The sequence below is a fragment of the Camelus dromedarius genome, chromosome 34 (genome assembly GCF_036321535.1).
Source record: "Camelus dromedarius isolate mCamDro1 chromosome 34, mCamDro1.pat, whole genome shotgun sequence".
Lineage (NCBI taxonomy): Eukaryota > Metazoa > Chordata > Mammalia > Artiodactyla > Camelidae > Camelus > Camelus dromedarius.
The window spans coordinates 9390294-9413915 of NC_087469.1; the positions used below are offsets into that span (position 1 = coordinate 9390294).

At 36.9% G+C, this 23622-nt stretch overlaps 1 protein-coding gene across 1 annotated transcript; it reads left to right on the plus strand.

Moving 5' to 3' along the window:
* The first annotated feature begins 1539 nt into the window (after positions 1-1539).
* Positions 1540-22189, plus strand: ARCN1 (archain 1). The gene is made up of 10 exons (XM_010981370.3): positions 1540-1699; positions 9913-10176; positions 10657-10836; positions 10972-11177; positions 11835-11999; positions 14760-14925; positions 16260-16407; positions 16730-16838; positions 19290-19494; positions 20230-22189. Exons 1-10 carry the CDS (start codon positions 1697-1699, stop codon positions 20317-20319), a joined length of 1536 nt encoding a protein of 511 aa, XP_010979672.1. The 5' UTR covers positions 1540-1696; the 3' UTR covers positions 20320-22189.
* The last annotated feature ends 1433 nt before the right edge of the window (positions 22190-23622 follow it).

Here is a 23622-nt window from a genome sequence, read left to right on the forward strand (position 1 = left end):
GTGTCTTTATCTGGATTGTTGTAGAGGATGAGAGATAACATGTATAAGGATCTGACATAAAATAAACACTCAGTAAAAGATCACTGTTGATCCAATATTGCAGCAATAATGGATAGACAGTTGAGGTGTAGAGAGGAACTGCTGAATCACATATGCTCTGAGAAGTCTGACGTTTGGCATGAAAGAACTCCCAATACAATCAGAAGAGCAGATTTGAGTCTTGTTTCCATTATATATTGGTCTAGAAATTTGGGCACATTTCTTATACTTGTAATCATTTTTTTCATTTACAAAATAGACATAAGCACAGTAACTGCCCTGCTTCTTCCACAAATTTTTTTTTAAAAAGATGTAATTTACAAACCATAAAGATTCACCCTTTTAAAGTATACAATTCAGTAGTTTTTAGTATATTCACAAAGTTGTGTAACTACCACTTCAATCTAATTCCATAGCATTTTCATCATTCTGAGAAACAAACCTCTCTCCCCATTTCCCTCTACCCCCAACCCTACTTTCTGTCTCTACAGATTTGTCTATTCTGAAAATTTCATATAAACAAAGTTATGTAAGATGTGGTTTTTTGTGACTGGCATCTTTCATTTAACATAATATTGCCAAGGTTCATGTTATATCATGGACCAGTACTTTATTCCTTTTGGGGACTAATATTCCATTGTGTAGATCTACCACATTTTGTTATTCATTCATCTATTGGTGGACACTTGGATTGTTTCCACTTTTGGCTATTATGAATTATGCTTTTATGAATATTAGTGTACAAATTTTTGTGTGGATGTATGGTTTTAATTCTCTTGGATATATGCTTAGGAATGGAAATACTGAGTCCTATGAGGTACCTAAATTTTTGAGGAAATGCCAAACTGTTAACCAAAGCAGCTGCACTATTTCACAGTCCCACCAGCGTATGGGGATTCTAGTTTCTTCAAAATCTTCTCACCAAAACCTTTTTTTTTTTTTTTATTGAGGTACTGGGGATTGAACCCAGGACCTCAAGCATGCTAAGAATGAGCTTTACCACTGAGCTAAACCCAAACGCCTCACTAACACTTTCTATTGTAGCCATCCTAGTGGGTGTGAAATGGTGGGGCGGGGGTTGGCTAGCAGTTCCCTAAGAACTAAAGATGCTGAACATGTTTTTATGTGCTTATTGGTCATCTGTATATCTTCTTTAGAGAAATGACTATTTTGTCCATTTTTAAACTGGATTATTTGTCTTTTCATTGTTGAATCTTAAAGAGTTCTTTATATATTCTGGCTACTAGTTAGCCCCTTACGAATGCCGGTTGTTTTGTATATTAAATGACAGAGTGGCTGTGAGAACGTTAAAAATGCAAGAGATGTCACAAATTAAATGAAAACGGTGACGAACAGTAAAGGAACAGAGCCAGCGGTTCCACGCTGGGGGGCGACCCCCAGACCTCGGGGCACAACCGGACTCGCCGCCGGACTCCCACAGTCTCCCCACCCAACGGCGCCCCGCCCCCCGCCCTTTGACCCGCGCCGTTTCCGGTTGGAGACGTGGCTCGAGGCCGCCATCTTGGCAAGAGGCGAAGCGCTAGCTCTCCTGTCAGGGAGGCAGCAGGTCCGGAGCAGCCGGTGCTCCCCTTCCCCTGATCCCAGCCCTAGCAGCAGTGAAGCCGGAGCGCGGGTGCGCCCCACCACCGCCTTCACTATGGTAAGATCCGAGCCCGGCCCAACCCCTGGGCCGTCCTGCCTCGCTCTCCCGCTCTCCCTGCCGGTCGGCCTGGTGCTGGAGCCAGAGGAGCCCCGCCCCGAGGGCCCGGAGCCCGGCGCTTCCCGGGGGCTCTGGCAGCTGTGTGTCCTTCCCCCTACTGTGGCCGACCTCCCAGGAGATCCGAGGGACCTGACTGCGGTCTCTCGGTCGTCGCGCCCTCACCCCTCCCCCGCAACCAGTTGGGCACCCTCTGCTGGGCCCCGGGCCCCGAGGTGGGCCCGGGGGGTTTGCTCTGCAGGAACCTCTTCGTGATGTTCCTTGGGCCCCAACCTTGTGGACCTGAACGCTGGTGTCCAGTAGGTACCGTGGACGCCTGGGCTCAGCAGGCTGGGTCTCTCTCTGGAGTTCCCTTCCTTCTGTAATCAGATCATCTCTCATCCCCGGTGTTCGGCAGGCCATTGATCGAAATCGAAATCTGTTAGTGTTCAGGACTTTTATTTGTTCGAAAGGGAGAAATAGAGGAAAGTTCGAAAAGAGACATAAAACAGGAAGGAGTAACTTCTGACACTAACTTGTAGGACTCAGGTTTTCCTGAAGCCTGCCACTTCTGTAGATCTTAACGTGTGTCCATTTGTCATTGTGATTGAAATATGCTGTGTATAGAGCATTGGGAAGATGTGAGTGAGTTATAGAGAACACAGGCTTTCAGTGTTCAAGGAACTTATTGTTCAGGTGAAGTGAAATGTGTATGTGGCGCATCGTCATCAGACGTCTCACGGGAGTGAAAAGAGGTTTATACTCTGGGACCTGTTACTTGCCTTCAGTTGCGTTATCTTTGTGTTCTCATCTGTTGTGGACAGGAAAGATTAAAATGCCGTGAGGATGGGACAAAATACAGTGCTGACTCCACTAAATCTTGCTTTATCACTGTGATTTGTGGTTATTTATGAAGTAGGAGAAATTTTTTTGTTCCAAACTAGCAGTTTCTTTTTCAAATGGACTTTCTGCCTTTCAATCTTTTGAAGGATGTTCTTTTTAAAATTCTTTTTGTCAATAGGTTAATAACTTGATTTAAAGCATCTTCCTACACAGTTGAAAGATGACAGTATAATTTGGTGCCAATCATGTTAAGTTCTGTTGACAATTTTTTTAGATGAGAATTTGGTTGGTGGGGGGATTCATTAAAGCTTAGGCTTTAAACCACTCAGAGGTTTTTTTCCAGCTTCAGGCATATAAATTGCATTAAGCAGATTTGCGTCATAAAACTTTTATGCTGGACATAAAATTTCCAAAAACTCCTTTCTTCATTTCCACTAGGAGACTTAGTATTTGGGTAGTGATTTTTAAACTCCTTTCCTTTTACATCCGGGATGTACTTGTAGTGCATTTCAGAGCATATTATAATTTTAACAGCAAAATTAAAGCCTTGTATTATATAAACCAAATATAGATGATCTTTACAAAAACCTTGTTTGTTGAAAGGTTCTTGGAACTTAGTACTGTTTTTTTTCCCCTAGTACTGTTTTTAATTCATCCATAACAAGAGGGATGGTAGAGCCCTAGGTATTGAGTGGTAAACATAAAAATATAAATTTTGCATGTTATTTGGATATATATGTATATTTGTGCATATATGTACAGTTGTGTCACATTTACATATACATATATTTCTGAATTATTTGGGACTTGGCATGATCCAGATACCCACAGATTTGTGTGCTCGGAGAACAACTTATCTCAGTACATTCTGCTCTGTTGAGTCTAGAGACATTATTAAGTATGATTTCTGTACCATGTTTTTGGGCCCTATTCCTTTACAGAGAGATCTGTGGACAGAGAAATGTCCAAATAGGGTAACATTTTGTAAGATTTCTTGGATCTAAAAGTTGTATTGTAACTTCTGAAAGTTGTTTTTTTTTTTTGCAGCATTTTATTATAAAAAAAACTTGAAAGAACCTTACAGTGAACATGCATGTAACCACTAGCTAGATTCTATAATTAACATTTCACTGTTCTTTTATCACACATCTAATCATGCATCCATCCCTCTAGCCATCTTTTTTTTAAATGCATTTTAGAGTAAGCTGCAGATATAAGTACATAAGTGGTGATTTTTGAAGAACAAATTATCTTTAGCTTTAGTTACTGAAGTTAGTTCAAAATGTCCTGCACTGCAAAGTCCTGGTAAGTTCAATAAATGAACAAATGCAAAAAAAAAAAAAAAATGGCTTGTGATGACTTTGTTATAAAATGAAGTACAGAAAAAGCATCATTTGACTTTTTTTTCTAGTTTTCTGCAAATAAATGAGAACATGTTCTTATTTTCTTAACATTTGTCAGATATCATTATAGTCAGTTCTTTTTCTTAGTATACTTGTATTTAAATGAACTTGATGTTAAGTCTTATGGTAGCATTAATCTGTAAAATCTCTGCTTATCTATAGAGTGCTATTCTTATTTACTAAGTATAGGCAATGAGTAAACTTACTGTAGTGATCACATTAAATATAAATGATCACAGTTTGTTCAGTTCCCAAAAGTCATTAGTTATTAGAAAGCTAGATTTGGATTTGTATGGCTGATCTACACATAATGATGAGGGGAGCCAAATGAAGTCCCACACAGTAATAACAATTCCCAATTAGGAGATTATAATCGTTTGCTGTTTTAAAAAATTTTTCATATACTATACAACAGCTGCACAAGTATTGATTATGTCTCTTTTTGATGTTTGAGAGGACAGTGAAGAATGAAAGTGATTTTCTTGAGTTTCCTATTCTCCAGATAGGAAGTACACTGCAGAAACAGAATGGTTTTTATTTTTATTCTCTAAAGCTTTTGTTTAGAACGGAAACTTGCGATGAGCTTAAAACTCTCCCTGAATTACTTCAAGTTTTGGCTTTGAATGTGGTCTAGATTTTGTGGTAATCTGCCCCCAATTTGATTTTGTCTGTAATTTCTTCATGCAAACAGGAAGGACAAAATGGTCCTTTATGATAGTTTTAGAAACTAGCCTTAATATGATCATGAATTTTATATATATTTGTAAATATATGTGTATATATATATATATCATCATGACAGTGAATTATGAAGGAGAAAGTGACTGGTTAATTCTGCAGGTGAGGAATACTGAACATTTATAGGTTCAAGAGAGTCTTTGGTTTTTTTCTTTAGGGAATTCTGCATATTTATGCTGAATTACTACCTGTTATTCTTGGACCTCTGTCACTAGTGGGGATGAAGGGGTGAAATGGCAGCTATCTGACACACCTATACAACACACACACGTGATTTGTTTTGGTTTGGCAGTTTGCCTTCTGGCACCTTAATATTAATGTGAAATATGGTTCCAAAGTAGTTACCACTGGAATAGTGGGTGTGAAATGGAGATACTGCACAGTTTTTATTGCTGTAAAGTTTTCAAATTCTTAGACTTACAGAATCTTGAAGATGCAAAGGCACTTTAGATTTCACATAAATCAACCTCTATTTTAGACACACTTCAAGAAGCAATTAAGTGACTTATCTGTGGTCACTTAATTAATGACAGGCAGAACAGAAACCTAATTCTCCAGGTACTCAAGAACTTCCTGATCCATGTAGTTAAATCTGGATAGAAAAGAGTTGTTGTTTAATCCAAAAACAAATGATAATATACTCAAACCATTTTAAGTATTATTAAGGGAAAAGTTGTTTGACAAACCTAGTGGGAAATTTATTTTATTTTTTTAAACAGTCCCAAAGAGAACATCTACATAACTCTGGGCCCTAAGGTTTTATAGCTATAATATGACCAAGGGTTCAAATTTCTTTTAGGTCTAAATGCTTTTTTCCAAAAATGTAAAAAACAAATAAAGCAACTTGATGGAGAACCATACTTATTCATTCTTCCCCAAAGAAAATCAGATCAAATTATAGGAGGAAAAATTAACTTACCTTTTAGTGTATACTATATTTTAATAATTGCTAAACATTGGTAAACATTGATGTGAAGAGACGGTTTATTATTTCAGGGCATTTAAGAAGATAAATGTTAATTTAGGGTAGGTTAAATTTATCTTGTTTAGAAGTGACCATACCTTCTAGCCATGTTAATAAACTGTTATTAACATGAATAACAGTGAATAGAAACCTGTGTCAGCTTCATGGACCCTGTGATTGTGGTGTCTTAGGTGTTTTGAGGTTTAGAGCCATACTTTGTTGGGGGCACTTTGGTCCTCCTTTGGGGGCCTTATTTTGCTTATGTTTGGATAATAGAATGAGTCAGTGAGAGTCCCAGAGGTTTCCTACTTTGGACCTACTATTTTACCTTACTGTTTCTTCATCTTGACATACTCAAATGCCCTGATTCATCAGAGCATTATTTAAGTGCTGTTTCTTCCGTCAGGTCATCAGTGATCTTGTAAGCTAGAAGTAAACTCTTCATACTCTGTATTCTCATAACACCACTACTGCCTAGTGTTACAGTTATTTATGTTTATCCTCACTAGACTGCTGGTGCCTTTTTTTTTCCAGGTATAATTGACATATAACATACTACTTTCATGTATGCAACATAATGATTTGGCATTTTGTATATATTGTGAAATGATCACCAAAATAAGTCTAATTAACACTTGTCACTATACATAGTTAGAATTCTTTTTTACCCCTTGGGATGAGAACTTTTGAGATCTTATTAAATTTCTTAAGGGAAGAATGCCAGTCTTACTTAGTATTCCCAGAGACATTTAGTGTGTATAGTAGGTGTTCAATAAACAATTATTTAGTTAATTCTTATATTAATATTGCTAAAATGGAGATTGCCAGTAAATTAACCTCTGACTATGCCCAGTTAATAAAGCAAAGTGGATGAATTGCCCCTCTCTATAGCATACATCTTTCTGGTTACAGGTTGCCCTTAATTTCTTTTTCCCTTTTATGTTGCCTTTGATGTTAATTTTTACCTAAATTTTATCTGTATGGTATGAAGGCATTTTAAATTCCAGCTGCCTAAGAACTACCTTGAAACCTACAAACATTGTTTCTAATAGGCTTATTATTATTAGATATATTAGGTATGGGCTTTATATTAAATCAGCATTTTATATAGGTCTGAAGGTTTGGTCTGAGCAATCCTTTCTTCAGGTAGACCTTTGACTTAACATGTTTAAATTTTTCAATGCTTCGTTAACTGTGGCTTATTTTATTCCTTCAAAACCTCATAAAATTCTTAGGTAGGACTAGGTTCTCAGCCTTTCTAGGACTGTGGTTCTCAGCCTGTTTTTGGTGAGGAGGGCCTCTACAAGTATTATATTTACAATATGCTCCTGTTTATTAGTAATATTTTTCACTGCATAGAGTGATTCTCTGTGGGTCATTTGAGAATTACCACTCTAGAGAATCTATGAATTCTCTGAAATAATATGTAAAATTTTGTAGGGAGAGAGTCTGTGTCCGTTATTTGAATATTAAAATATTGACAAATCCATAAAGGTAAAAATGCATTGCCTTGAAGTCGCAAATTTTTTAATGAGATTAATTTCTTGGCAGGCTTATTGTTAATAATGGTACTTTTTTTTTTTACATTGTAAATATATGTGATATAAGTTGTATAGGCTTTGGCTTACAGTTTTATTATACTCATTTAGCCCTCATAATAGCTTGTGTGATAGTCAGATGATGCTGCATTTTGTAGGAGAAGAAACTGAGGCCAAGAGAGGTTGAGTAACTTAAAGTCAGATGGATAGTAAATAGAAGAAAAAAAACTAGAATCCAGATCTTACATCTAGTCATTTGGTTTTCTGGTATATTAACTTGATTCTTCACAAAGTTAGAACACTATTTCTAATTCACTTAATCTTTGGGAAAATGAGAAATCAATGTGAGGTGGTTGCCAAAATAAGGAAATACTCATTTTCCTGATGAGAATATTAACAAGAAAAGCTTTTTGGGATATATAAACTTTTAGGAGTGTAGCACATACAAGTTTTTTGATATTTAGCACTTTTTAAATTCATATATGATATTGATACTTCTGGAGATTTTATCTTGAATCATTAAAAACGCATTTGTATAACATTAGGACAGTTGATTTTAAAAGAAATATTTATAACTCCAGCAAATGAAATTGTGAGTTCTGATCCTCAGGATAATTAATAACTCAGATGACCCTTTATTAGTACATGCAAAACTAGCACAATCCGAGATTGAGGGTAATACCTACCCTAAACAATTCGTTTAGTTTTTGAACATAAAGTAATTGAGAGAAAAAAAATCTTTAATATAAGACACTGTAGAAGAATTTGAATCTACACAGCTCTTTTTTTAAGGTAAAGATTCCTTATTTTAAAAATATTTTTTATTGATATCATATCATACCTTAAAGTTATCAATGATTTCTTAATATCATTAACCATTCACTGTTCACATTTTCCAGTTTGTCTTAAAATTTTTTTTAAACAGTCATTTGAATCAGGTTTTAAATAAAATTTATACATTGTGATTGGTTGATGTGTCTCTTGAGTCTCTTAATGTATGAGTTTGCCCTCCATTATTAAAAAAATTTGAGATACAATTCATGTACCATTAAAATTTAGCCTTTTAAAGTATACAATTCATTGATTTTTTTATATATTCACAAAATTGTGCAGCCATCATCACTATCTAAGCTTAGAATATTTTCGTAACTCAAAAAAAAAAACAAAAACGGCCTGCTCATTATCAGTTACTCTCATTGCCTCTCTCCCAGCTCCTGGTAACCACTAATCTACTTTCTATCTCTGTCTCTGCTTATTCTGGATTTTTCATATAAATGGAATCATGTAAGATGTGGCTTTTTGTGTCTGGTTTCTTTCACTTACCATAATATTTTCAAAGTTCGCCCATATTGTAGCATATTCTTCATTTCTTTTTATGGCTAAGTAATATTCCATTGCATGGAACAGGGAATAGAGTCAATATTTTGTCATAACTGTAAGTGGAAAGCAACCTTTAAAGAATTGGAGCAAGTGATAGTATTATTCTTCAGATTTCTTACGAGGAAATTTACCCCGTGTTCATTGGAAGTAAATCAATTACTGAAAATAAAAATCTGTTTGGTAGAGGGAAATTATTTATACAAGATAAAGATCAAACACTTTTCCAGTGTAAATTGTTTTTACCTAGCTGCTTGGAAATAAGTATAGTGGTAATTGTCTCCCAAGTACCCTAATGACCTGTTCTTGTTGGGTAAGGACATTGTGTTCGCCTATGATTGTTACAAAACTGTACTGATGTTTTGAAACTATATGAATATTTATTCCAATTGACTAACTTGTTTTTTCTTCAAGCTACTCACCTGTAGAGGACAGGTTTCTGTGAAGCTGAAAAGCCTGACCAATAGGGTGTTGATATTTCAGAGGTTGAGTCTTAGCATTGAAGCTTTTAAAATGTGTAGGTAGTCTTTTTGTTGCTTATACTTGTGAACTTTTGGGTTCCTGCAGTAAAGATACTGTTAACACTGTAGTTAATTTTCTTACTCCTTTGCCAATAGCATTTGAGGTCTCCTCTTCTTCTTAGGTGATTTATTTGTTCTGTTTAATGAAATACCAGACTGTGAAAAGGGGCTGTTGGTCTTGGTCATTGAGCAGTGTCAAAAGGTGTGTGAAACACTGAGTCATTTAAATTTTCATTTTACAGATTGTTTGCATGTCTGGAGGTAAGATAAGGTGGGATGGGAAGGTTAATTAAAGAGCAGAAGGTAAAATTTAGTTTGGCTCCATATTCAAGGTAGAAATGAAAGGAAAGGTCAGGGGCCTTGCATAAACCTTTAATCTGCCTGAAGAGACCTGTGTTTTGGCTGTGGAAATCTCTATTCCTCTTAGAAAAAGTTTAAACTATTCTTTATGTATCTGCCAAAGCAGAAAGCAACCTAGTTCTGAGTCACAGGGGATTCAGTAATAATGTATGTATGGACTTAGAAAAAATTATTTCTTTACCAAGTTTTTCTTTAGGTATGTTATTAAAAATAGGAGTAGTAGCTTCATTTTCCTCTACTTTAGCTTTATCTTATGAATTACATACTATAATTAAAAGAGCAATGAAGTAGAGTTTGAAAGTCAGCGTTCTAGCAGTAATCATGTCACTAAATAGCTGTGTGTGTCATTCTCTGGAAGATCTCAGGATACTGAGAAAACATGTGTAAAGAAATAATTAATTAGTACTTATTCATATATATATGTTCCTGGCAGGTGCTGTTGGCAGCAGCTGTCTGCACGAAAGCAGGAAAGGCTATTGTTTCTCGACAGTTTGTAGAGATGACCCGAACTCGGATTGAGGGCTTGTTAGCAGCTTTTCCGAAGCTCATGAACACTGGAAAACAACATACTTTTGTTGAAACAGAGAGTGTCAGATATGTTTACCAGCCCATGGAGAAGCTGTACATGGTACTGATCACTACCAAAAACAGCAACATCTTAGAAGACCTGGAGACCCTAAGGCTCTTCTCAAGAGTGGTAAGAACCCTTCTGTAGTACTGGGTTACAGTTTTTTGTTTAAGTTTTCTCCATGAAACTGTTTTTCCCCCAGAGCAGATGATGCTTATCATTTGCATACTCCATGCCCCCCAAACCCCACTCCAGCATCTTATTGCTACAGCTCCTTATTCAGTAAATATTTAAGTGTCCTTCTGGACTGTAGATATCCCAAAAGAGAATATGAGAACTGCCCTTTTGCTTCCTAATTCTTCAGCAGTTACTCTAACCTGCCTTTGTGGTTCTGACACTTGTTTGGCCGTATTTTTAGATAATGTTCTTTAGATAAGATTTGTTGATGTAGCCACACATATCCAAAGACTTTATGCCAAAATCTTGCTTAAAGAATAGAAAGAGCTAGTAAAGGGGTTTGGGTTTATTGAAATTTGTGTACTTTAAAGAATGAAAACATAACTGCTGATACATTTTAAATCTTTCTTTTCCATTGCTCTCCATGACTAGATTCCTGAATATTGCCGAGCCTTAGAAGAGAATGAAATATCTGAGCACTGTTTTGATTTGATTTTTGCATTTGACGAAATTGTTGCCCTGGGATACCGGGAGAATGTTAACCTGGCACAGATCAGAACCTTCACAGAAATGGATTCTCACGAAGAGAAGGTGTTCAGAGCAGTTAGAGAGGTAAACAGGGTTTTCTCTGAGACTGCTGGTTTGTATGTCTTTCTTTTAGACTTCACTGTCTGACTTTCCTGTTTTCACTCACTAGTCTAGACTGTACTTACTCAAAGCTACATTCACGTACGTCTGTTTTCATAGACTCAAGAGCGCGAAGCCAAGGCTGAGATGCGGCGTAAAGCAAAGGAATTACAACAGGCCCGAAGAGATGCAGAGAGACAGGGCAAAAAAGCACCAGGATTTGGGGGATTTGGAAGCTCCACAGTATCTGGAGGCAGTACAGCTGCTATGATCACAGAGACTATCATCGAAACTGATAAACCAAAAGTGGCACCTGCACCAGCCAGGTATAATCCAGTGTGGCACCTCGAATGCAGCCCTAGAAAGGCAGATGAGTGCTCTATGTGTGTATCACAGAGGAATATCTAATTTCTGGGCAAACTTAAATAATGAGTGACTTGATGTAATAATAAATTTGGCTACGTAAAATGGGGATAAAGGAGAAACCTGAATGTGGTGTTTTTCCTTTTGTAAAAGAGTTCTTTTACAGATGATGGTATAATCTCAATTTCCTGTGAAGTTGCCTTGTTTTGGGAGAAGAGGAGATACTCAACTGTGGAACATGTATTTTTAATTTAGTTTTCATGAATGGATTTCAGGTAGAATCTGAACTACCTGAAATTATATGCAAAAGTTTGTGCACAGATATATTTATCTGAATAGAAAGTACAAAGTTTTCATCAGATCATACATGTTTATAAAAGTATACCTTTGGTCCTTGGGTACTTGAAGCTTATATGTTAATTATGGCTCAGCTGCCAGTTCAGGCAGGGGATGGTCTAGTTGTCCACTCAACACCAGGAAGCTTGTGTTTCTCCCGTGAGGTATTCACATTCCTCTTAAAGAACAGCTTCAGGGAAAGCTTCAGTGATAGGGAGTTATAATTAGTTTTTAATTTTTTTAATCATGTGTGTTTTTTCTTATTTTTGTATTCTTCCACTTAGGCCGTCAGGCCCTAGCAAGGCTTTGAAACTGGGAGCCAAAGGAAAGGAAGTAGATAACTTTGTGGACAAATTGAAATCTGAAGGTGAAACTATCATGTCCTCCAATATGGGCAAGCGCACCTCTGAAGCAACCAAAGTGCATGCTCCACCCATTAACATGGAGAGGTAAGTAGTAACTCAGTAAAGACAGACTACCTAGTGTTAAAATTTTTTTTTAAAATTCTTTTCGTGTCTTTCAATTTTTCTACATTTAAAAGACTTAATGGTAAATTCTAGGTATTAACAGGAGGCCTTCTCCCTCCCCACTCCACCCCCAACACCATTTAACCATGAGTAGGGCCTCTCAGCCGTCTATTTTCCATTAAGTTTAGAACTTAACCTTTTTATCAACTCTGCTGGCTAAATTAAACAAAAGTAACTTGTCTTCATGCCTCGTATGTACTTTGTTTCTTAAAATGGACTTGAATTAGAGGGCTAGAGCTGTGAAGACTACTACACTGTATTTTAGCATTTTTTTTCTAATTAAATTTTAAGGAGGACCAGTGTTTAATACAAAATTCGTAAACATCTTTAATAGCAAATTAACACATTATCCTTTGCCTTTTAAGTATTTGAACTTCGTATAGAATATTTTGATTTGTCTCTTATTTCAGGGCTGTGGTACTGGTTGGTAACATTTTTAAGTGGTAGTTGCCAAGTTTACATATTCATGACTCAGATTTCTTGTCTTGAAGCCCAGACCTTCTACTGTTACTGATAGTTTTGAGGTCAAGTGAAAGATGAGTTTGGGAGGATACCTCTATCAGGTGTGCATAAAAGAAGAGTATCTTGTATGTCTTATTAGTATGAAATGAACAGGGTTACATCAGGATAAATCTCTTAAATCACTAAAGCTCCTGTGCTATTCCTAGTGGTTGCTTTGAGTGAAATAGAGGTTTGACACTATTTTAAAAAGATGTTGGAGACCATCATTTACTAGAGAGGGCTTGAGACTCCTTTCTGAATGATGGAGTACTTCTTGAGCCTGGAGTATACATCTGTGAAGGTAAATGAGGCCTTGCATTGTCTTAAGATACACTCCTGTGTGGTCTTGAGTCTCATGCTTTTGTTTCTGGGAAGACTTAAGAGTTTGGACAGAACAAGGTAGGATGCCAGAATGGTCTTTTTTAAGCCTCTGCAGTTCACCCAGGTAGAAACAGTTTTAGTGAGGAATATGGATAGATTGTACTTAACAATTGCCCATAGCAGCAGCACCTTGTATTTTACTTATTTTAAAAATTAGATTAACAAAACAGAAACAGACTCAAACATAGAATACAAACTTATGGTTGGCAAGGGGGCAGGGGGTAGGAAGGGACAGACTGGGATTTCAAAATGTAGAATAGATAAACAAAATTATACTATACAGCACAGGGAAATATATACAAGATTCTGTGGTAGCTCACAGCAAAAAAAAATGTGACGATGAGTATATGTATGTTCATGTATAACTGAAAAATTGTGCTCTACACTGGAATTTGATACAACATTGTAAAATGACTATAACTCAATAAAAAAATTAAAAGAAAAGACTAAACAAAAAAAACCCAGTAGATTATACATTCATATAGTTCAAAATTCAAAAGTTTCAAAAGTAAGGGAGGGAGTGGGAAGGGACAGACTAGGAGTTTGAGATTTATAAATACTGACAGGTATATATAGAATAGATAAACAAGTTTATACTGTATAGCACAGGGAAATATATTCAAGATCTTGTAGTAGCTCATGGTGAAAAAGAATATGAAAACGAATATATGTACTTTCATATATGACTGAAAATTTGTGCTGTACACCAGAAGTTGGCACAACATTGTAAACTGACTATAACTTAAAAAAAAATGCAGTTTGCATTGTAAAACCTAACAACAACAAAAAAGTTTCAAAGGCTATTACAGTAAAACTTCTTCCCTGCACCCAACCATGCAGATTTCTCTTTTTAAAGGTAACTAGTATTAACTAGTTTTCTGGGTTAACTATTAACTATTAGTTAATTATTAACTATTCTTCTGAGAGGGATAGTCTATGTATAGATGAAAAAAAATTTGGTATAATTTCTGTTTTTCTCCTTTTTATACATAAGTGGTAGCATACTAGACACATTTTCTAATTGCTTTCTTGCTTAATTATTTTAGAGATAAGAATTTCCTTATTTGAAGCTATAGAGACATGACATCTAAATGCAGTACCTTACCCTAGGCTGGATCTCATACTACTTACTACAAAGGACATTATTAGATCAGCTGACAAAATTGGCATATGAATGGTAGATTAGATAAAAGTATTGTATCAATGTAAATTTATCAACTTAGTAGCAGTACTGTGGGTTATGTAAGAGAATATCCTAATCTTACAAAATATACTCTGAAAATGTTTTGGGATAAAGAGTCATGATGTATATAATCTGCTTCTAAATGTTTCAGGGAAAAAATTCAAATATATTTATATAGAGTATGCAAATGATAAAACAAGTGGGATAAATGTTTAACAATAGTTAAAAAGAGTATATGTATATTCCTGGTATAATTTTAATTTTTTAATTTTTCAAATAAACTGTTCCCCCTTTTTTTCCACAACTGCCCAGAATTCATTTTTGTGGATATACCTTTATGTATTTAAATAGTCCCCCTACTGATGGACATTTATTTCCAAACATTTGCTAATGTAAACAAAGCTTCAGTGAATAACTTACTACATTATTTTGCACAGGTGAGAATTTATCTGTAGGATAAGGAATTGCTGAACTGAAGGGTATGGCGTTTTAAATTTTGATACATTTGGCTGTAGAACCTTAAAATAAGTTACTGATGGCTAATTACCGTTAAACCCTGGAGAAGGGGAGTTCTGGTTTCTACCTTTCTGAGCAGATCTGTTACTCTTCCTCTACAGTGTACACATGAAGATTGAAGAAAAGATAACACTAACCTGTGGACGAGATGGAGGATTACAGAATATGGAATTGCATGGCATGATCATGCTTAGGATCTCAGATGATAAATTTGGCCGAATTCGTCTTCATGTGGAAAATGAAGATAAGAAAGGGGTGCAGCTACAGGTGTGTAGAGGCTTTTGATAAGGGAGTACGAAGGCTTTTGTCTGCCTAGCACATTCTTTCTCAGTTCCTTGTATAAGCCACAGAACAAAGGATCATTTAAGTTGTATAACTAATGCCATTTTAGATGCATGGGAAAGAAATTGATTTATTATTACAGTGGATGCCTTGAATCAATAAATGTCTTCCCAGGGTGGTTGTGGATGATTGACAGCAGCTGTATTAGTTTGGCCTTTTAATATTGTAATTGAATGAAAGGTCATTTTGAAATCTAATAAATGACTTCATGCCCACTAACAAAGGTGCAAGGAGATGCTTATCTGTTACTACTATGCAGAGGGTAAGTTCATTTAGGATAATGCTTGAAGTATAGTTAAACAACAAAGTTCTGAAATTTAATAGAAATTTATTTTATTAAAACAGGTTATGACACTACGTTTTCATATTCTGTCTCTATAGGAACTGCCAGTGCTTGTTTTCTTAGTTGAAGGGCAGTATCTCATGGTATATTTGAGAAGTACGTAAAGTTCTTACAAAATAATTATGTGTGTTCCAGCTACTTGGATATGTATGAGACCTTCTTTATGTTATTTCACTTGTTCTTGTTACATTTTGTTTAGATGGTTGATCTTATATCTCTTGTCACAAGAACAAAGCCTTTTCAGGGAGGAAGTGGTTTCCACCTCATAACTAGTATACAGTTATCTTTTGGAAGTAGTGCTTATGTTATTTGATGGTAGCTTTACTAGCTCTTAAGTATATGTAGTCTGCTTTCCAGAAATTATTTCTTTTTCCTTTTTTCTCCTAATGTGACTTCCTTTGAAAAAATTAGTCCATCTTAGTTGGCCTGAATTTGAACAACTTTAATTCTCTAGGCAAAATTATAAGTAAACTTTCTGCAGAGTTTTTCCCTCTCCTGCCTCCTTAGTAGAAAAGGCCAGGACTGCTGTCGGACCCAGACCACTGATCAGTGTCTGACCCTCGTCTTGTATTTGGCAAGCTTGGCCCGACCATGAGGCTCCTCCCTGTGAAGTATTTTTGTAAAGGACTTGATTAATGGTCTTTGAACTTTTCCAGTTACAAAATTACTAGCATGTTACTTACAAACAAAATGGCTTAGAATTGAAATTATTTTTTTAATTATTATTTTAAAATGTCTAAAATCTTCAAAAAGTCTTTGAAGGAGGGAAATCTTTCATCAAAATCAAAAAGAATTGGAATTTTTTAGGCACTCTATTTTAGATGTTTAGATTATGGGTAATGTAAGACCAGAAGGAATTTATTTCCTGTCTTATCATGTCTGAACCACGGAAGTGTTCTTTCCCTTCTCATTTCAGACCCATCCAAATGTGGATAAAAAACTTTTCACTGCAGAATCTTTAATTGGCTTGAAGAATCCAGAAAAGTCATTTCCAGTCAACAGTGATGTAGGGGTGCTAAAGTGGAGACTACAGACCACAGAGGAATCTTTTATTCCACTGACAAGTGAGTGCCTCTGGCCAGTCCTACTAAGCTAGTCTGCATTGAGAACTAGAAATAGCCCTGGCTTGTACACTCTTATCTTCATTGCCATAATTCTTTTTGACAAAATGACCTTCTTTCAAAATGGACTCAGAGCTTCATTCTCTGTACTTTAATGATGAGCTTTAATTTTTAATACCCTCTAATTTTGAAACCATTATTTTTATTTTTAATAGTTTACATTAGGATGTTTAAGGCCTGCAGGTGTCAGTTTTGATTTGTCTTCTTAACTTTTCTCCACTCTTTTCCTAATGTTCTAGTATGCCTGCTTTGCTTTTCTCTTCAGTTAATTGCTGGCCCTCGGAAAGTGGAAATGGCTGTGATGTCAACATAGAATATGAGCTACAAGAAGATAATTTAGAACTGAATGATGTGGTTATCACCATCCCACTCCCGTAAGTCTCCCACAGAATCATTTTTTCTATAGTGGGTTTATAGAGCTAGTCTTTTGAAACTCACATTGGAGGCAGCACTTAACTGGCTCTGCATTCTAAAATATTTGTTTTTCATAAAGGCTGGTTATAAAAAACGCCAGGTAAAATAGACTGCATAGTTACTATATGATTCCACTTATGTGACGTTCTGAATAGGTAATACTCTTGAAACAGAAGTCAGGCATTTGACTGCAAAGAGAGGAAGCATTTGGTTAAGCATGAGGGAACTTTTGGAGACGATGGAAATGTTCTGACTTGGTTGTAAGGGTGCTTACAAGATACATTTGTCGAAATGCATTAAGCTATACACTTTTAAAGGAGTGGATTTTACTGGCTTTAAAGCTGAGCAAACAAAGCTCCCATCCAAGTACTAACCAAGTCCAACCCTACTTAGCTTCCGAGATCAGATGAGATCGGGCGTGTTCAGGGTGGTATGGCCGTAGACTGAGCAACCAAAGCTGGTTGTAGTTCTACAGCTGTGTTTTCAGATGTTGGTCCTCAGTTTGTCCATGTAGTAATGAAGATTTCCAGAAGGAGGAGCCAGTTCTCAGTCAAACTTTCCTGTTGTGTTTTGCAACTCTTAAAGGAATTGCATCTGTCAGACTGAATTTTTCTTCTGAATTTTTTTCTTCACTTTGCTCTCTAAACTTTTCCAGCTAAAGATGAGAGTATGTTTTAAAAGTTACTATTCTTGCTGAAACAAGATTCTTGACATTAGTTTCAGTAAATTTTCTAACAGCTTTATTGTGGTATAGTTGGCATGCAATAAACTACACATATTTAAATTGTACAATCTGATAAGTTTTGACATGTATGAGCCTGTGAAACCATAATCACAATTAAGATAACAGAAATATCCATCACCCCTAGAAGTTTAGTTCCAGTATGTTTTTGATGTGTGCTTAAATGGCCTACTTTCTAGGATTATCTGGAAATACTCTCTTAAATACCTTAAGTTCATCTTCTCACTAGCATTTCTAGTGACTTACACTGTTGCTGCTTCTCCATTGAATCCCTGGACCTCTCTTCTACCTCTTAAGCACCCCCATGGTTAACTATACGGCTTAATTATGAACACTCAGTTAGTGGGCCCCGTTATTATTACAGGGAAAATGGTTCTAATTTAATTTGTAGTTTTGTTTAAATTAAGTTTAATTTGTAGTTTGATTCAGGCCTCTACATGTCCAGGTCTGGTTTTAGTCATTCTTATTTCCATTTTTTAAAATATGCTTTATTACCAATATCCCCCTTAATGGGCTAACCATCTTATTCTTCACATCTTGGTTGTTATTTCGGAACAATAGATGGTTACCTTTTCTTGGGCATTGGTGACAGGTGTGGGTTTTATTTTGTCAGGATTTATTTTACTAGACTATTTTTAGGATGCCACAAGTTTTAGGCCTCTCCATCTACCCTGTAATTGTGGTTATAGTGGTTTCCTGTGTCTTAGTTCAGTTTTGCAGTAGTCTCCTGAAGAGACCCTTAGACAGCATTTTACCCTATTGTCTAGAACTGATCAAATTAGAGGAGATCAGAATCAGAATTGGAACAAGGGCAAAGAGGAGAAACATATAACTGGGACCATAAAATTGATAGGGAGGGGTTAATCGTGTTATACCACCCTTAAAGTTTTCTTTGCCTCCCTTATTTACCCTGCCCTGATATAAACATTGAATGTCACTGGTGAATTAAAAGATGATAAATTTAGAATGTGTAGGAGTAGGTGACACTGCCTGTCAGCCATGTGGGGGTGCAAAGTACATCCTAACTAGCCTTGGTTCTTTTGCAGATTAAGGACAACTGTGTATCTTTCTTTCCCATCACGTTCACATTTTGGTATAATCGTGTTTTCACTTATCAAATAAAAGTTCACTAGATTGTAAATCAAAAAACCCACTGACAGCAACTACAGTAAGTTTTAAAACCTAAAATCTTTTGAAAATATCCTCTCAAAGGCTCAAATTCATCTCCATTCTAAATAACCACATAATGGTGTTTACAATTTCCCCCTACTATTATCAGCCCCCCTGAATCCCCCCATGTTGGCACCTGTAAAGAGAGCTACGCTATGTTAAAATTCCTTCTTAACAAGGCAGCAAACCATTAGTATACGATTTTTGGAAATACATCCCACTTCACACATTTGTCAGTCTCATTTCCCTGCTAGCTCCAGATCTTGTCCACAGAGCAGCCCACGGGCATGTGTGCCAATTACCTATGGTTGCATATATTTGTCTACAAAGGGAGTGAGTGAGACCCTTAGCCAAGGTGCTAGGACTTTGATCCTTGAAGTTATTGGGGAGTCTAATTCTTTCTAGGACTATATAAAAGGCAGAATTTAGGGTTGATTTTCCTTAGCAGTGTTCTTGCAGTTCTGGACAGCTAACTTGACACGGATGTTTCTTGTGACAGATCTGGTGTCGGTGCACCGGTGATTGGTGAGATTGATGGCGAGTATCGACATGACAGTCGACGAAATACCTTGGAGTGGTGCCTGCCAGTGATTGATGCCAAAAATAAAAGTGGCAGCCTTGAATTCAGCATTGCTGGGCAGCCCAATGATTTCTTCCCTGTCCAAGTCTCCTTCGTCTCCAAAAAAAATTACTGTAACATACAGGTACCCCATTTTATTAGAGAGCTTATATTGGAGAAAACAGGACAGATGCCAAGTAGGCAGCACATTATTGAACCCAAGACATTTTCCTGTTAGGGACCATTTGAAGAGCAGGGCAATATAACTGCTCTCTCATAACCTCATTACAAAATACGACTCAATGGTTCAAGTATTGTGTTGGAGCGATTAACACTCACCATTGTTACAGGTAATTCATTAAACTAGACATTTATTGTTATTAATAAAAAGAAAAGACATCTCATTAGAAGGACCCAGCCATATCTAGAAAATAAAGTATGATAGAGCAGCTTAGTGAGACTTTGAGAGCAGATTAAGCAATAATGTCGCGTTGTTAGAATGTTGCACTTTAGGTTAAAATGTTAATTGATAATCCTGATGGAATGTCTGTGAACTTCATAGGTTTTACAGAGCAGAGCCTAGGCAATAGCCACACATTCAGGACCTTTTATTTAATAGTAATACCACTGTACATGTCATCCCAACAGTTGTCTTTTCCATCTAGAGAGCAGATTAACCGTGTTGGTGGGGTGGGGTGATGCTGTGAGCTGCTGTTGTGACTTGAACTTTTTTAGTATTTCTGAGTTACTTTTTTTTTCTCTTGAGTTACTTTTAATACTGCTTTAGGGAATTTGATCTGTTCTCTACTGAGAATTAAGTCAGCACCTTAAAAGACTCGCTGTCCTTCTGCTTTACCTTACGCTTTGTTTGTTTTCCTAGGTTACCAAAGTGACCCAGGTAGATGGAAACAGCCCTGTAAGGTTTTCCACAGAGACCACTTTCCTAGTGGATAAATATGAAATTCTGTAATACCAAGAAGAGGGAACCGAAAAGGAAAATTTTCAAATTAATAAAGAAGAAGCCAACAGTGGCTGAAGAGTTTTTTCCAAATCTACAAGCCATTGGAGACCCATTTTTTCAAATACAGTGCACGATTCTCAGAGCGCAAGGACCCTCAACTCACCCTCAGTGTTTCAGTGTCACAGAGACCTTCTTTGGCAAAGAAACGACACAAGCATGAAGGGAAAGGCTGTTGATTTCTTTGGCAGATTTTACTGGCCAGCAGGAAAGCAAGCTCTCCAGAGAATGCCCCCCGTTAAATTTTCTCTGCCTTCACCTAAGTTGCTTTTTTATTTTAATTCCTAAATATATTACATTTCATATTTTGTTTTTAAAAAGTTTTCTCTGCAGAAGATTTTAATCTTTCATACTCTTTTCCTTTACCTTCAGTTTTTTTTTTTTTTTTTCTATGTATCCAGTCAAGCCCTGGGATTACCTGCATATACACATTGTATTTAGCACTCCCAGAACAGGTTGATCTAATCTATTCTTGATTTTTGGACAACACAGGTGAACAACTTGAGGGGTATGGGATCTAGAAGTTAAAAGATAAAGATGTCTTATGTCCTTTTCCTATATCTACTCATCCCTCTGTTCCTTTGCTAAGCTGTTTTCCTTTCAGGCCTGTCCCTCCAGTTTAGACCAATACTGTGAATCCCACTTGTGTGTCAATATTAAAAACAGCTGAGAAGCAGCTTTCAGATGGCACAGCCCCTACTTCAAGGTATCTTGAAGGAGAATGGTCATGTCCAGTTAGGGATTTCACACCCATAGGTAATCATGTCTGCTGCTGGTGCTACCCAGCCATCCATTCTCCATGTTTTGGGTACTTTAGCTAACACACGTACACCCCTTGTAGTCCATTCACATTCCTGAGATTGACCACCTCCCTCTCCTGGATGTTCTCTATGTCATCAGTTTTTTTCCCCTCTCTATGAGAGATGAGGTTATGATTTTGGAGGCTGTGAGTTCAGTGAGTCTTTGTGCCAATCCCATTGGCTGTAAACTGTTAAGGAGACTCCATTTTCACCACCAGATTTTTAGCATTTCAAGATGCAGCTGATTCTGTTGCTACATAGGGATTGCCGATGTATAGTCCATTTAAGCTTCTAGCCTGCCGAACATTTTCCCACCAGCCTGTCTTTCCATGTCTCTGAAATCCTTTTTCTGCCCTAAGCCTCTTCTGTTGAGTGTCATCCTGTAGTGGTTTGTCCGCCCATCTCATCCGTTACTTTTTCAATGGAAGTGACTCTCAGCCGGCCCAGCCCTGGCTTTTAACCCAGTATTGCGCTTGACGTTGGTGCAGTTACTGCCAGGCTGCAGCCACCTGCAGGGGAAGAGACAGCTGACTACAGATAACCTGCACTTGCAGCTGGTTGGAGAGTACCGCTCGCACTCTGAGCAACATCTGGCCTTCTCTGCAAAGAAGGTACTGTCCTTGAAGCAAAGTAGTCACGCACAAATGGCCATGGATGGAATTGTTTGCCAAAGAAATTTCTGGCCTTTCCCTTAACTGCATCAGGGAAGAATCCTTATCTCTAGCTTGGTGTCCACATAAGGTTTTTTTTGAGGAAGGGGACTGGGACAAGAAATCTGTCATGTAGTTAAGTAGACAGGAAGTCTTATTAATTCAGTTTTATTTGAGAGTTGCTCGTCCGTATGATTTTTTTTAAAAGTCAAGTTTAGTTTCACAGAAACTTTTTTTTCTGAAATTACTTTTGGGGTAATATTTAAAATGAGAGACATTTTGTAACCCTGTAAAATACATAGGGAATATAACATTCCAGTGTACACCAAGGAGGCAGATTCTTTAATCAAATAAAGAGTATTATAAAATGAATGTTTATCAGACTGTTGACTCTCATACGTTGGTGTCATTTTGCTGATTCAGGGTGATGTAATGGGGTCCAAAATTAAAAGTGAATGATTTTTTTTTTAAGAGGAAATAATCTGTATCAGAGTATTCATTGCCTCTTCTCCCTATCAGGTATTGTGCCTTGTGTATTCTACATTTGCACGCGTGCGCACACACACACACACATGCACACACACACACTCCTGACAGCATAGCTTTTGAATTTGATGCCACTTACGGGCTTTTGATTATAATTTTGTCAGGGGCAGTTGTAGAGTCAGAAAAGTGAGGCTTTATCTTTAAAGAATAACCACGGTTGGTGATATCTTGGAGCATTTTCTTCCCCACTAGACAAATAACGGTAAGGAAGTGATCGAGGCATGAGGATAAATGCCTTGGGAGTTGATAATTCCCTCCGAAAAGGCTTCTTCCTTCCTTTATTTAACTTGAAAAAGTATTGAATGTCAACAAATTGGGAGACAAATCTCTGATGAATAATAAGTTTCTGGAGTGAAAAAGTTCTATTTTAATGGTGAAAGCCAAGATTTTGAATTTTTTTTCCTTGAGAGAAACACAAAGTATCTGGTCTAATCCTTGCTAAGTGGTGCTTGGCTCTGTGAGACCGTCACGTTACTCCAGTGAAATGAAGCTCACCGAGACCATGCCACCGCCTGCCTAGCCGCTAATTGCTCCACAGCGTCAGGTGGACGTTTTGTTGGCCTCTTGTGAGGGAGACTAACAAAATAATTAGATTTGACTGAGTATTCTATTTAATGTAGGAGGTTTGTGGTTCCTGCTCTGGGTTAATTAATTCCAGAAAGAGGCGGTAGGGAGGTAGGTGAGTTCTTTTTTTTTTTTTTTTTTTTAATTTATTTTTTATTGAAGTATAGTCAGTTACAATAAGATCTGTCATTCATCTACTCACAGTATTAAACCCCAGATCTTATTAACCCATAAATTTCTGATGGGAAACTTTGCCCTCCAATTAATTTAACATCGTTCACATTGGGTAGGATCTGAGAGATTTCCAGGGTTTATATAGAATAGCTTTTCTTAAAAGTTTACATCTGCAGGGCTCATCCAGGAAGACAGGAGGAAAATAAGAAAAAGTCCCCATCCTCAAGAAGGTTAAAGTCTAATTGGAGGTAACAGCTTTACCTGCTTACAAAGCTTTTTTTCCTAAGGTAGACAAGCTCAACAGCAACTAGTGATACTCAACATGGATTTCAGTAAGGGTGAGGAATAGAACTTCTGTCTGGTAGGTTTTAGAGGAATCACTCAAAGGGAAGCAAAAACTCGCCTGTACTATGCACATCTCTCATTGCAACCATTCTTTTTTTCCATTCCCTTTTCGCCCTCTTTGGTAAATATCTTTGCAACTGTAGAGCTTCTTTGAAACCCCTAGAAGATCCACAAGT

Bases quoted from the DNA above. Each gene is read 5' to 3' on its own strand.
- ARCN1 (XM_010981370.3), top strand. The intron at 11,178-11,834 runs GTATAATCCAGT...TCTTCCACTTAG, and splicing joins GTGGCACCTGCACCAGCCAG to GCCGTCAGGCCCTAGCAAGG. The intron at 14,926-16,259 runs GTGTGTAGAGGC...TTCTCATTTCAG, and splicing joins AGAAAGGGGTGCAGCTACAG to ACCCATCCAAATGTGGATAA.